This window comes from Panonychus citri, unplaced genomic scaffold (genome assembly GCF_014898815.1).
Source record: "Panonychus citri isolate SS breed McGregor unplaced genomic scaffold, ASM1489881v1 Contig00141, whole genome shotgun sequence".
Classification (NCBI taxonomy): Eukaryota; Metazoa; Arthropoda; class Arachnida; order Trombidiformes; family Tetranychidae; genus Panonychus; species Panonychus citri.
Genome location: NW_026515546.1, coordinates 3,782,470 through 3,796,301, shown reverse-complemented (window position 1 = coordinate 3,796,301; position 13,832 = coordinate 3,782,470). Strand labels below are relative to the sequence as shown.

Sequence of the window (13,832 nt, the reverse complement as noted above, 5' to 3'; positions counted from 1 at the left end):
TGCTGCCAATTTCAACATGTTAATCAATTTTAAAATCACAAAAAAAAGTAAACAATTTAACATAACAATTAGAATGCAATATTGTAGCCATAAGAAAATAACAATTGTCATAAAAAAGACTTAAATCAAAATAAATAGTAATAACTTATTTTCACAATTAATTTCAAGTTTGTCTCTTAATCTGGGCAACGATTGAATTGATTATCTTCACGGGAAAAGTCAGTTTCATGACAAATATAAATTTGATTTAATCCATTTGCCATTAATTAAGTGTATCTTTGGTTTAAAATTGGGAAGATGGATAATTAAAATATTAAGACCATTAAGATTTTATCCTCGATTAATTTTGATATCGATTGAATTGCGACCATAACTTTGGATTATTCCTTGGGAATGTAATAATAATAATTTGATTGCCTTCATGATGTTTCCAACGTTGATTAGATTCTCAAATTGAACAATCCATTAGAAATTTCATTTGATTCAGTTTTCGGATCACCAAGAGAAAGAAGTTCCTTTTGTCTTCCATCCAAAAAGGGATTTAATTTGGCGATAATGTTACTCTTAATTTCAACACCTTCTCCATGTTCAGTTTCAAAATAGAAAAGTGATTCCAATAGAATATTCAATGAGATAATATCATCATCTTCACAGGTATAATTTACAACTGGAAATTCAAGTGAAAGTCGACGAACATCGTAAAGAAACAATTTCAATAAGAAGATTGATATTTCATCGTTTACTTTCAACTTTTGCTTGTCCAGTTTATTGAAACAAGTTAAGGCTTTGTCGTAAAGGTGACCATCCATGTAGCAATTGGCCGCTTCACGGTACATTGTGGCCTCTTCGTAGACAATAGCAGCCTCGTTGAATCGACGGTGTTTCTCATATAATCGAGCTAGTTCTGTGTAAATATAAGGTAAAGCGGCTTCCGCTGAGATAAGTAAAGCGTGACGATAAGCTGATATGGCGGCATTCATTTCTTTACCCTCGGCAAAATAACGAGCACCTTGAAGTAGAGCTTGTAACTCCATGTTAGTGTTTCCTAGTGAGTGTTCACATCGTGCTGATGCCAGACAACAATGGCCTGCGAATAACTAAATAAACAAAATCATTTAACGATTTGAACATTTTAAATTGAAAGCAAAATATCGGAGCTTTCAGTCGTTATTGAGCCACTTACCTTAAATTCTTTGCAATCTTGACTTAAATCACTAAATTGTTGACTAGCCTCAGAGAAATTAGGTTTACGTAGAAGAAAACGTTTCTTTAATTTAGAATTAATTGCTTTGAATTGAGTAAAATCACTCATGATGATCAATCAGCTGATATCCGTCACCTTCCAGTTAGCAAACTATACCAATCTAAAAGAAAGAAGAATAAAATTATTAATATTTTCCAAATAAATTACTCAATTAATTGAGAATATAAATTTGATTACTCCAATTAGAATAAATAAAAATTAAAGATACAACATCAAATATATTGATCACTATAAATGTAAACAGAAAACAGAAAAAAAGAGAATCCAACCTAATAAGGACAACTTACCTTCACTTGGTTGAAATTAGTTCCAAATCAAATCTTATCAATTAGATAACAATTAAAATGATGATTTAACCACAACAGCAATTAAGGCCCATCTCGATATGACAGAGAGACAGAGAGAGAATATGAAAAAAAAGAAAACAAAGATGATGAAGAATATGAATTCTGATAGAGGAGAAAAGATGAAAACACAATTAAGATTAACAATCAGATGAATTATTCACTAATCTCTTAGATTTTGATGAAGAAGTTTCAATTTTCACACAGAGAATCAATTAAAATTGAAAGATAACAAAGGAAAAGAAAAGGATGTTTCAATTAATTACAATTGTATCGATGAAATGAATCCACCTACTTCCAGGTAGTGAGAGGAAAAAATTAAAAGAGAAAAAGGAAAAGAAAGAGAGGGTAGAAAGAGAAAAAAGAAAGAGAGAAAAAAAGAAAGAGAAAAGAAGAGAATGTTTTGTTTCTTCTCTTCAGTTTGTGTTGACAGAAAAGAGAGTAGAAATTATTAAATTGTGATTAAAATCGTTTAATTAATCATCTTTCCATCCGGTTAATCAAACAGGTAAGAACAATTAACTAGCCAACATGTTTGATTTTCTTTCTTGAATTGATTAAATCATCAAATTAATTCCAATTGTGATTAACTGTTTTTTTTGTTTTCTCTTTGTGATTTTCACTCTTTTTTTTAGGTTCACCATTTTCTCTCAATATTATTGCTTACCAGTGTAATTTTTTTTACTCTTCTGGTCCAGTCAAAGTGAAATTTTCTCTTTTTCAATCTATTGTGTGTCTATGTGTCCACCTTTTGATTGTTTCAACTGAATCAAGGTGACCCGATTTATAGAATATCAAATTACTAAGAAGAAAAATACTGGAATAATCAATAGACTCTGAATAATTTTCCATTTCCAATATGTCTGCCACTCTAAGGCCATACTTAGCTGCGGTTCGTAAAACCTTGGAAGCTGCTATTTGTTTAACTGATTTTAATTCTCAAGTTGTTGAGAGACACAATAAACCCGAGGTTGAGGTTCGTGGTAATAAGGAATTACTTTTGAATCCAGTGACAATCAGTCGTAATGATAAAGAAAGGGTTCTCATTGAATCATCAATAAACTCGGTTCGTATCTCAATTGCTGTTAAACAAGCAGATGATATTGAAAGGATTCTTGTTCACAAATTTACTCGATTCTTGATGATGAGAGCGGATAAATTTGTCATCCTAAGGCGTAAACCTCTTTCTCTAGGTGATAACCGAAGTTCAACAATTCTTGATGAGAAAACCCATCCCACCCAACAACCACCTACCGGTTATGATATATCGTTTCTGGTTACCAATATTCACACCGAATATATGAATCGTTTCAAGATAATTGATTTTATTATTCACTTTATGGAAGAGATTGATAAGGAGATCAACGAGATGAAATTGGCGATCAATGCCAGAGCAAGAATAACTGCTGAAGAGTTTCTCAAACGATTTTAGAAAAGAAAAACATCAAAAAAAAGAGGAAAATATTAACCCGTTCCCGTCGTGTTGGTCACAAAAATCAACAACGCACACAATTTGTTTTACAGAACATAATTAATGTTTAAATGTTTTCGAATGATAAATAATAATAAAAAATACAATGTTACTTTACAAGGGAATATTTTGTTTTTACATTATTTCCATTAATTTGATAACGATAAATTTTCACTTTAATCTTGAATGTCGGTCTTATGAAGAAGTAAACCAAGAATCGCCGATCGACTGGACATTGTGAATCCAATTTTCGCTTCTTTTTCCAATAATTCTTCTAATTTGAACCATTTTTGTACTTTTTCCATGTCTAATTGAGCTTGACGAAGTTTTTCCCAGCAATAATGTCGCATACACTTTTTCTTTGGTAATCGACAATAGGTTCCGGTAGGTTCGAAACAATTTATGACCAGCGGGAAGCCGCAAATTTCGGTATCTGGGATTCGCTGTTCTTTAGTATGTTCTGGACAAAGTACTTTTAATCTCATACAGTAAGTTTTCTGCTGAGAACTGTAAACATTACAGAAAACACCATCAACTTTTGTCTTTGTTGCTCCAAAGTAAGAAATTTGACTTTCAAATTTATTGAAACATCTTTCCATGTGTCTCATTGCCGTTCTTGAAGCGATTTCATGGCCACAGGTTACACAGTAGATCATTAACTCAGCATCACCTGATTCCGAGTCATCGGCTTCATCTTCAGAAATTGCTGGTAACTTTTTAGCTTCGGCGATCATTGAATCCAATTCTTTCTGTTTAACATCCAATTCTTCGAGGAATTTTTTAGCCGCTTCAGTTTCTTTTTTAATATTTTCCAATTCTCTATTACTAAAAACATCAGCTGTAGATCCTGTACTTCGCCAGTCTGTTATTCGTTGGGGTAAAATTTCAACCATCCGATTGTGAGCTAATCTGAGACCACATTCATCTGAACAATACTTTGAACTTCGCCTGGCAATATTAACACAACCTGGACCATAACATTGTCTTATACTGTTATCATCATTTTCATAACTTTCTCTTTCTCTGGTTCGATGTGTTTTGTTACTTCTACTACTTTTGTTAACCATTGATGATCGGGTATTTGTTGTCTTCCTATTAGGTCTTGATCGACTTTTAGATTTCTTATGGCTACTTTTCTCAGTAAGCTCATTCTCAATTTTGAAGGTCTCATCACGATCATCATCATCATTATCAAATTCTTCCTCATCATCCTCATCTTCATCGGCAAATTTAACTCTATTCTCTGACCTTCCAAAACCATCTTCCAAACGGGCAACTTTGTTGGAACGATTTGATGATTGTTGCTTCTTTCTCCGAACAGTCCCTTGTTTAGAAGTTGACTTGTCCTTATTATATTCAATTACCAGAGCAGGATTAGCGTCACGACACATTAGACAATAAAATTTAGTTATTGTTTTAGCAAGTTCTTCAGTAATAGAAATACAATCTCCATGATACCATTCATTACATGAATCACAACCAATCATAAAACGAGTAGAGTCCGATGATCGACAGATACAATAAGCCTTAGGTTTATTCATCTCTAGAGAGAGAGAGAGAGAGGAAGATGAGAGAAAGAGAGAGAGAGAAACACAATTAAATTTAATATAAAGCAAAAAGAAAAGAGATCAACTTTAGTCAGTAGAAAGAATAATTAATAAATTAAACAACAAAAACATTTGCAGAAAAAAAAAATTAAAGAGAAAATAAAATTCGAAAATGTGTCGCCATCTCTTGGAGACTTTCTCTCTTCTTTTTTGTTCTTTGGTGCCACCTGGTGGATTGACAAATTCGATTGCATTTGGAAAAAGTTAAATGTTGATTTTAGTTTTTTTAGTAACATCAGACTAATTAGATTTAGAATTGTGTGATCAATTGTTTTCATTTAGAATTTATTTATTATTATGATAAAACCTAATATAAGAATGTCTTCCATTTTATCTAACCAACGAATTACCTCTTGTGTGAAAAAAGATTCAGTTGATTCAAGTGTTTCACCTTCAATTACTGCGGCTTATTGTGTCTCTCGTTACAATAATTGCTTAAATGACAAGTTAATTAGAGAGGTTAATAGTAATTCCAGTTTACCTGTTTTCATCAAAAATGGTGGAAATGGTGGTGATGAGGTTATTGAAACACATCCGAGGATACCAATCATATTTAATGTTCCACTTACCTCATTACCTTTTACTTCATTCAACTTTGATCGGTATTTTTCTAATCTGGAATCATTTCGCTTTGGTCATACTGTTGTTTATTCTGAAGTGACCACATCAACTATTCACCTTATGGAGCCATTGACCTCTATTGATGGTTTAATAGTTGTCGCTGGACAGCAAACTCAGGGCAGAGGAAGAAGTGGAAATCTTTGGGTTTCTCCTAAAGGATGCGCCATGTTTTCAATCTCATGTCACATTCCACTTTCATCTCGACTTGGACAAAGTTTGGGTTTGGTTCAGCATTTGATTTCTTTAGCAATTTACCGAGGGATAACAAGAGAATTGGGTTATGAGAAATCAGGTAAACAATTAAGAGAAAGAGTAAAACAAAAAATTAAGAACAGATTATCAACAATTAATCTAATCAACAGAATATTCTGTCTAGTATGTTGTTTTTTCTTTCCATTTTTTTTTTACACTTTTTCCTTCTTTCGATTCATTTTTTTTTTCTTCATCTCTCTTTCACCTGAAGTGTTTTTCATGTTATTGTTATTTTTTTTATTCTTTTTTTTTTCCCGATAGATTTACATCTTAAATGGCCGAATGACATTTACTGGGGACGAACTGTTAAGATTGGTGGGATTATCGTCTCTTCCAGTTTGATTGGAAATGATGTTCATTGTGTTGCTCATTGTGGTATCAATGTTAACAATTCCCATCCAACTCAACCATTAAATCAATTGCTGGCTAATTATCCTGAAACGAAAAATTTACCCCCATTAACTATTGAAGAAGTGATCGCTAGAACATTAAATGAGCTTGATTATTTAATCAAAGAGACAGAGAGAGCTGGCATTGAGATGATTAAGAAACTTTATATTCAACATTGGTTGCACTCTGATCAAAAGATTCTTATGGCTGATAATAAGGAAGTAATCATCAAGGGCATCGATGATCATGGTTTCATGTTGGTTGAAGATTCAACGGGGAAAATTTTAACCGTTCAACCTGATGGAAATCGTTTTGATATGATGCAAAATTTGATTGTTAAGAAGTGAAATTATTGCTCAAAATCAATTGACGATTGTTTTTTTCATCGGATATTTTATTTTTTTTCTTCTGCTTCCTGTGGTCTTTTAATGTCCCTCTAATTATTATTCAGTGGTTGCATTGATATATATTTATTTTTGGATTAAATCACTTTTTGGTTATCAATGAAAAATTGATTACTACCCAATTGTAATTGTTCTGGGATAAATATTCCTTGTGGTCTAACAATGCAATTAATTTGAGCGATTCTTTCAGGTGATTCTGGTGTCAATAGGAGTAGTTTCTTGTTAATTAGATCAATATCTCGTACGATTGCTGATCCAAGGCATTTATTTTCCCGGAGAAATGGTAATATCTTTAAATTAACATTAATTGGTGGTTCCCAAAGTGTTGGATTAGCATCAGCGGCTGTAAATCCTGGAGGTATTGAACAGGTTGTTGGATTAATGATCATTGATGAAGTTGATGGTTGAGTGATTGTTTCAATTGGTTGTTTATCACTTTCAGGATTATCTATTAGACACAGATGAACCCATGAATCTTTCATTACATGGGGGATAAGATGTTTATCGATAACAAATTCGTGTTGAACATGAAAATAAAGATTTTCAAGGTTAAGAGAGACCAATTCAAGTTCGAATAAACTTTTGAACAATATTTCATCCATTAAACACAAATAAGCAAGTTGATTTCTAATTCGATTCTTTCGAGCTTCTCCTGGATTTTTCTTGGCATTAGATTGATTTGAAATTCTAATATAGTCATAATTAAGGTAAGGTTGAAGTGAACACTTTGAAGTTGCTTGAACACTAATTGTAGTTGACCCTCGTTGAGGTTGATAAACTAGCCAACCATTCAATTGATTAAGAGTATCAGGATTACAATCGAAAGGGAAATTATCTTTGGCGTTCCAATTTTGTTGTCGTTTAATTTCAATAACATAATTTGGTTGGAAAATGTGTAATATGTCAACCATTAAATGTATACCAAGACCTTGAGTCCAACCGATTGTGTTAATTATCACTGGTTTACAAGAATCTTCTTCAGATAATGAATCGAGAAATGTTTCCCAAAGGTACTTTACACATAAGATATAAAGATCGGGATTATTTTGAAGGCCAATACCAGCAACAGAACAACTTGTGATAATATTTTTGTTAAAACGAAGACAATTAACAAATGGTGGTGATAAAATTGGATCTTGTAAACGAGCTGCATTGATTATCCCTGGAGGTGAAAATTCTGATTGACCAGGATCACAATCAACGATAAATGATTCATCTGTAACTGAGCTGATTATCTGATTACAAAGGTGACGAGTGAGACTTGATTTTCCGGCATTTACACCACCTAACATGATGATTCTTGGTCCTCGAGTTGATGATTTATCAATTGGCCTGGAAGAGGCAGATTCAGTTTCTGAAAGGTAAAAACAAAAGATGAATGAAACATTTAATGAATACAATATACATGTACATGTACTGAATATATTAATTTTTATCATTTACTTACTCAATTTCACCTCTTGAACTAATCTTTTTAACATTGCTGACCACTGGACTACAGGTGATCGGATATCGGTAAATGAGACCTGAAGCCAATGGGAAAGGTCACTTCGGTTGAATATATAATCTTAAAGCGGCTAATGAAGGCCACCTCCATTTTTGGAATGAAATGATTATACATTGGGACAAACTTGAATCACGATTAGTTAGATAATCAAGAATAGTTGAGCTCGTTGATTCTGGTATTTCAATTGTAGAATTTTCAAAAATTTCAATAAGATGTTCCCTTGAAGGATATGATTGAAATTTAATCGGTTCAAAAACTATCTGGTAACTACCAAAACCTGTTGATATGAGAGTTGATTTTTCCGGTTCCAGGGTGAAACCATCACAAACAACTGAACCAACCACCATGGAAACCTTAGCATCTCCATTGATTACTGAAAATTGTCCTTTATCATTTCTCTTGAGCACAACAATTGTATGCGATTCATTGATAGCCAATATTTTCATTGTTTCATCGTCAATTTCATTTGTTTTCCTGGTAATAAGTTCCCTTCTAATGGCGGTTGCAATAATTTCTTCCTCGATTCATTCAAATTTTACCACTCTTATTGTTGGAATTAGTATTTAGTTTCTTCTCTTATTATCCTTAGATTTAACACGAGAAATCTAGAGGATAGAAAAATTTAATAGAACCAAAACAGTTCACAAAATATAAATGACAATGTTGTAGAGAAAACCAAAGGAAAATAAGTCAACCAAAGGAAGAAGAAAAAAAAACTAATCCTTTGTTGTAAAAAGCTTTTTAAGAGAAAAAGAGTAGAAAAAAATTATAGAAAATAAAATAATTAATTACCTTTGATTTTGATGAATTTGATTCTTTGTCACTAATAACAGTTGATTGTAATGACTGGTTAACAACAACAGGAATACTTTGAACAACACAATTAGAAGAATCTAAATTAGAAGTATCCAAACTGGCCAATGTTGAGTCCAACCAATCTATTGATTCGTCATCATTAATACTTTCAAGAGGACCATGTGTATCTCCATTGGTATAATATAAATCATCATAATCATCATCTTCGTCTTCAACATCATCTTCATCAGTATAACCAAAACCATGCGGTAAAAAATAATCAGGTGATTGTTGTTTAAGTGAACGTGTAGCAAACCAAATCCATAGAGATGAATAAGGTCTTGGAGCTAATTGTTTCCAATAAGCTTTTCTATTAAGCGAAACCATTTCACGGATCAAAATTGAAGAGAGAGAAATTAAATCACTTCTAGCATGAGATTAATTAGAAAATTGATGAAAAACAAAAACAGAACAATCAAATTAAACGAAATTAAATTGCGGAAAAAAAACAAACAGACCAAATGAGAGAAATGAAATTAATCAAATTCGTTAGAGAACCAAAAATGTGATCGGTTAGATTAATTCGAATTTGGCGGTTTCCCCTTTTATTCTTTTTATAGAACTTTGGGTTAGCCGAGTTGGTGGGTTAGTCGAAAGAGCTTCGGCTACGATCAGTTTCCCTCTTACTCAGTCGACTTGTTTTTCTTTCTTTCTTTTTAACCTTTTCTCTCTCTTTCTCTGTCTATTTTCTCTTCTTTTTTGTATTTGTCCGTTTTTTTTTGCCTCTCTCAATTTGAGACTCTCAATGAGTTAGAAGAACTCTTTGGGTGTGAGAAGATCTAATCAGTTTTTATTCGTAACCTGATTGTTGTAGTTGTACAATGAATTCCTCTTCTCAAAATCGTATTGTCATCAGGCAGGGAAAATGTGTTAACGCTGATTCCATTTTCGATGCTGATATTTTCATTGAAGATGGTTTGATTAAGTAAGTTAATTGTGAACCATTTATGACAATAAGATGAAAATGATCATCTTCATGAAAAATGGAAACAGATTTTTTGTTCACTTCTGTTATATAGGTTCCATTTATTCATTGTTATGTGATGTCTTTTGTTTGTTTTGCTGAGAAGTTAATCTTTTTTTGATATTTCCTTTGTTCTTCGTAGGCAAATTGGAACTAATCTCATTGTTCCTGGTGGATGTCGGGTTATCGATGCTAAGGGTCACTTTGTTATTCCTGGTGGTATTGATCCACATACCCATTTGGAGGGTAGTTTCATGGGCGCTCAGTCAATGGATGATTTTTATGCTGGAACTCGGGCTGCCCTTGCCGGTGGAACTACTTGTATTTTTGACACTCCCCTTGATACTAATCTTTCGCCTACCCAATTGTTTGAAAAGTATCGTTCGATTGCTGATAGTAAATCTTGTTGTGATTATGGTCTTCATTTGGCAATCACTAAATGGAAAGATGGTTCAACTGATAAAGAATTGGAAACTCTGGTTCGACAGAAAGGTGTCAATTGTTTCAAGGCTTTTATGGCTTATAAAGATACCCTTATGTTGGAAGATCATGAATTAATTAAACTTTTTGACTGTTGTAAGAAAATTGGAGCCGTTCCCAAAGTTCATGCTGAAAATGGTCATCTAATTGATTTTCTTGCTAAAAAGCTTCTTCAAATGGGTGTCAATGGACCTGAAGGTCATCTTCAATCTCGCCCTGAAGATCTTGAAGCTGAAGCTGTTCATCGGGCATCCGTTTTAGCTCATCATGTTCAATGTCCTCTTTACATTGTTCATGTAATGAGTAAATCGGCAGCTGAAGAAGTTAATCGAGCGCGATCTCGTGGTGTACTTGTCATTGGTGAAACTCTTGCCTCGGCCATTGGTACTGATGGAATCCATTACTACAATCGATGTTGGCAACATGCTGCCGGTCATGTAATGTCACCACCTCTACGACCAGACCGAACCACTCCCGAAGGATTAGTTAACGCTCTTGCTGCCGGAGTTCTTGATGTTGTTGGATCAGATCACATTGTCTTTTCTGCACAACAAAAGGCAATGGGTAAAGATAATTTTACTAAGATTCCCAATGGTGTCAATGGAATTGAGGAGCGATTAATGGTTGTTTGGGAGAAAGGAGTTCGAACCGGTAAAATGGATCCAACTCGATTTGTTGCCGTAACAAGTGCAAATGCAGCTAAAATTTTCAATATTTATCCACGAAAGGGTAGAATCGCTGTTGGTTCGGATGCTGATATTGTTATTTGGGGTAAAAAGCCACGAGTCATCAAAGCAGAAACTCATCAATCACGAGTGGACTTTAACGTGTTTGAAGGTTTACAGGTTGAATTTGGCCCAATTGTGGTCATCTCACAAGGTGTGGTAGCTCTTGATGAAGATGGATCGATTCATGTTTCGCAAGGAAAGGGACGATATGTTGAATGTCCACCTTTCCCCACAATACTTTATGAAAGAATGCGTAACCGAGAGCGTAATATGGGACCAGTTAAGGTTGACCGATCTGAGCGACCTGAAACCCTTAGACCAGCCGGTCAAGCAAACGTATCCAATAGCAGCAATTTAACCAGTAACAATGGAGCAACAGCAAACCCCAGCAGCATAAAACTTAATCCAATCAGCATCGAGCCACCGGTCATCTCAACCAAATCGAATGACTTTGAAACCATTCCCACAACCGGACCTCCTTCACCTGCCCTATCAACCGCAAGCTCTGGAGCTTCAGGCATGAATTTCCATTCGTCTAGAACTCGAAGTGGAGTTCGCAATCAACAAGATTCAAGTTTCAAGTTCACGGGTGAACAATTTGATGACTCAGCTAAAAGAACAGCCATTAGAGTTCACAATCCACCCGGTGGACGTTCAAGTGGAATCTTCTAAACCAAAGGATAACTTTATCATTCATCTTTATAATTTTTAAACCTTGGTCTCTAATTGGAGGCAATTAACACCAAAAAAAAATTCTTTCAAAATCAAAAAACCAATTGATCTTTAACCAATTTTAAATGTTACTCTTTTTTTGTCTTTAGAACAAAAAAAGTTCAACAAGTTAATATTTCCTTTCTAATTCCTTTGTTCTCTCAAAGTCTAAAATCTTATTCAACTTAATTCGCATTAAAATCATGTTTGATTATTACACAAAATCACAATTATCGTGATCTATTCGCGTTATAACTGAAAAAAACATGGTCAAGGACCAGGCAGAGTAATTAGAAATTAATAATAGCAAGTTTTTTTTTTCGTTTTTTGTTTACAACATGAACAGTCAATGGATCGGAGATGATTAACGATCATCATAATTGGAAAACAAGGGCAGGGAGATTAACATGATGTTGGAAATTTATGTTTGCGTTTTTTTGGGTAAACTTTTAACTATTCCAAGGAGATGTTGAATAGCTTCCTGTTCCTGTGAAAGGTGAAATTTAACATCTTTAAGAAGATTTTCATCAATTGAGAATGAGGGAGTAATCTGATGATTTTGGAGTTGCTTTAACTTCAACATTAAATCATTAAGATTGGCCTTTAATTTTCCCTGTTCATTTATGTCACGCTGCAGGTCTTCAAGTTTAGCTCTTAATTGATCTTCATGAGCTTGAACAGGATAAAACCGTCGTCTTTTAATCATCTGATGAACCATTAGAGATAAAACTCGATTGGAGAGTAGAACATTTTTTCGTTTACATTCTTCGATTAGAACTTTCATCACAGCGATACTTTTGGTTATATTTTCTATCTCATCCATGATTAACTTTAATTGTATCCGTTGTTGATGAACTTCTTGCTCTTGTAATTTAAAACGTTCATTAAGAGCGGCAAATCCAATCAATGGAACTGGAATAAATTTCTCAGCATCAGGATTGTTAAGTTTTGCTTGATTCCAAAGAAGCTCATCAATACCAGCGGGTACAACTTTCAGATATTCGTCGATTTCTTGTTTCGAGGGAGGGTGTAAAGGTACCAACTGACAGAATTTATTCTGGAAAACATTGGGTAGCTGCATTTTAACATTCATCTGATTAAGGAAAAGTATAATTTGTCTAGCTGGTAATTTAAGGTTGGTCGACATATCGGTAACTGTGATCATTAGCATCGCCTTATTATCAGGTAATATTTTGGTAGCCTCAACTTTAGGTCCATAGGTTTGACCGAAAATACCTTTTAAATTATTCTCATATTGTAGAATCGCAGTATTCATTTGACTTTCACCTCCTTCCATACTGATCACCACACCAAATTTGAATTCATTACTTTCTTCAGATTTAATCTTTGAATATCCAATAGCTTTAAATCTATGGTTGGGTTGATGTTGATTCAGGTCAATTGGAGCTTGACCTTGCATGTAAAAAGCTTTACCAGTTCCCCAATAAGCTTGTAGTTTATTAAATAGTCCAAGAACTTGATCTCTTTCATCATTGAACATTTTAGGATTGAAAACACTCGGCTGAGTAAAATTAAATTCCACCATAGACAAAACCGAAACACAAGAAAATATTAGTTAAATACACAAAACCACTTGGATAATATAAACTGAATCTCACCTGATTAGTATCCATATTGATTTAGGCTATCAAGATTTGGAATATTAAACTATAATTGGCACGAAAAGTGATTAAAATCAAAGATCAAATAATAAACAATGAAGAAAATTATATTCCAACGCTTGGTAACAATAGGCAAACCACCCAAACAGAATGGAGACAAAACAATCGGTAAACCAAAGGTAGATGAAAAGATCCAAGTAACCTAAAGGTAAAACACCAATCTAAAGGAACAAGCGAGAAAATAAAAACACAATACAAATGAAAGATTTAATTAATTAAAGGTAGAAAAGAGAAAAATAAAAAGGATTAACAAAATAAAGGAATAGGATAAAAGCTTGAATATGGAAACAACATGTTAACCAAAACCGAACCAAAGAAAATCAAATAGATTTTGATAGAATATAATTTTTCCAAAGAAAATGGTAACATTTTAATGGCGACAACTTACCTGGTAATTTAATTGAAGAAGAAAAAATTAATTAAACTAATTAAAACACGTTTAGTAAACAATTAAAAGAGAGACAATTTTGTTAATCCGATCAAAGAACAGAAAATAAACTGGTGGATATTTGAATTTCTTTTGGCGGTTTTTCTCTTTTTTCCTCTTTTTGT

General features: G+C 33.5%; 7 protein-coding genes across 7 annotated transcripts; 3 read left to right on the top strand and 4 right to left on the bottom strand.

Moving 5' to 3' along the window:
* Positions 1-35: 35 nt before the first annotated feature.
* LOC128395536 (40-kDa huntingtin-associated protein-like) lies at positions 36-1,879 on the bottom strand. Its single transcript, XM_053355967.1, has 3 exons — positions 1,552-1,879; positions 1,184-1,364; positions 36-1,097 (listed from the first exon to the last, which is right to left on the bottom strand). The coding sequence occupies exons 2-3, from the start codon at positions 1,310-1,312 to the stop codon at positions 441-443; spliced, it is 786 nt and encodes a 261-aa protein (XP_053211942.1). The 5' UTR covers positions 1,313-1,364; positions 1,552-1,879; the 3' UTR covers positions 36-440.
* An 89-nt stretch (positions 1,880-1,968) lies between these two features.
* Positions 1,969-3,204, top strand: LOC128395542 (actin-related protein 2/3 complex subunit 4-like). The gene is made up of 2 exons (XM_053355974.1): positions 1,969-2,116; positions 2,244-3,204. The coding sequence occupies exon 2, from the start codon at positions 2,468-2,470 to the stop codon at positions 3,038-3,040; it is 573 nt and encodes a 190-aa protein (XP_053211949.1). The 5' UTR covers positions 1,969-2,116; positions 2,244-2,467; the 3' UTR covers positions 3,041-3,204.
* On the bottom strand, positions 3,121-4,758 carry LOC128395528 (CXXC-type zinc finger protein 1-like). Its single transcript, XM_053355961.1, has one exon. The coding sequence runs from the start codon at positions 4,618-4,620 to the stop codon at positions 3,256-3,258; it is 1,365 nt and encodes a 454-aa protein (XP_053211936.1). The 5' UTR covers positions 4,621-4,758; the 3' UTR covers positions 3,121-3,255.
* A 115-nt stretch (positions 4,759-4,873) lies between these two features.
* Positions 4,874-6,481, top strand: LOC128395532 (biotin--protein ligase-like). The gene is made up of 2 exons (XM_053355964.1): positions 4,874-5,599; positions 5,821-6,481. Exons 1-2 carry the CDS (start codon positions 4,984-4,986, stop codon positions 6,294-6,296), a joined length of 1,092 nt encoding a protein of 363 aa, XP_053211939.1. The 5' UTR covers positions 4,874-4,983; the 3' UTR covers positions 6,297-6,481.
* LOC128395119 (polynucleotide 5'-hydroxyl-kinase nol9-like) lies at positions 6,299-9,224 on the bottom strand. Its single transcript, XM_053355521.1, is given in 5 exon segments — positions 6,299-7,707; positions 7,801-7,901; positions 7,903-8,352; positions 8,434-8,465; positions 8,653-9,224. Coding segments are annotated over 5 exon segments (2,250 nt in total). The 5' UTR covers positions 9,043-9,224; the 3' UTR covers positions 6,299-6,430.
* Positions 9,225-9,453: 229 nt separating this feature from the next.
* LOC128395524 (dihydropyrimidinase-like) lies at positions 9,454-11,718 on the top strand. The gene is made up of 2 exons (XM_053355956.1): positions 9,454-9,640; positions 9,822-11,718. The coding sequence occupies exons 1-2, from the start codon at positions 9,537-9,539 to the stop codon at positions 11,557-11,559; spliced, it is 1,842 nt and encodes a 613-aa protein (XP_053211931.1). The 5' UTR covers positions 9,454-9,536; the 3' UTR covers positions 11,560-11,718.
* A 170-nt stretch (positions 11,719-11,888) lies between these two features.
* Positions 11,889-13,823, bottom strand: LOC128395531 (nucleoporin p54-like). Its single transcript, XM_053355963.1, has 3 exons — positions 13,669-13,823; positions 13,218-13,441; positions 11,889-13,120 (listed from the first exon to the last, which is right to left on the bottom strand). The coding sequence occupies exons 2-3, from the start codon at positions 13,230-13,232 to the stop codon at positions 12,020-12,022; spliced, it is 1,116 nt and encodes a 371-aa protein (XP_053211938.1). The 5' UTR covers positions 13,233-13,441; positions 13,669-13,823; the 3' UTR covers positions 11,889-12,019.
* Between the last annotated feature and the right edge of the window lie 9 nt (positions 13,824-13,832).

Coding starts and splice junctions, on each gene's coding strand:
- LOC128395536 (XM_053355967.1), bottom strand. CDS start 1,312: ATGAGTGATTTTACTCAATTCAAAGCAATTAATTCTAAATTAAAGAAA. Junction 1,098..1,183: donor AAGATTGCAAAGAATTTAAG/GTAAGTGGCTCA, acceptor TTGTTTATTTAG/TTATTCGCAGGCCATTGTTG.
- LOC128395542 (XM_053355974.1), top strand. CDS start 2,468: ATGTCTGCCACTCTAAGGCCATACTTAGCTGCGGTTCGTAAAACCTTG.
- LOC128395532 (XM_053355964.1), top strand. CDS start 4,984: ATGATAAAACCTAATATAAGAATGTCTTCCATTTTATCTAACCAACGA. Junction 5,600..5,820: donor ATTGGGTTATGAGAAATCAG/GTAAACAATTAA, acceptor TTTTCCCGATAG/ATTTACATCTTAAATGGCCG.
- LOC128395524 (XM_053355956.1), top strand. CDS start 9,537: ATGAATTCCTCTTCTCAAAATCGTATTGTCATCAGGCAGGGAAAATGT. Junction 9,641..9,821: donor ATTGAAGATGGTTTGATTAA/GTAAGTTAATTG, acceptor TGTTCTTCGTAG/GCAAATTGGAACTAATCTCA.
- LOC128395528 (XM_053355961.1), bottom strand. CDS start 4,620: ATGAATAAACCTAAGGCTTATTGTATCTGTCGATCATCGGACTCTACT.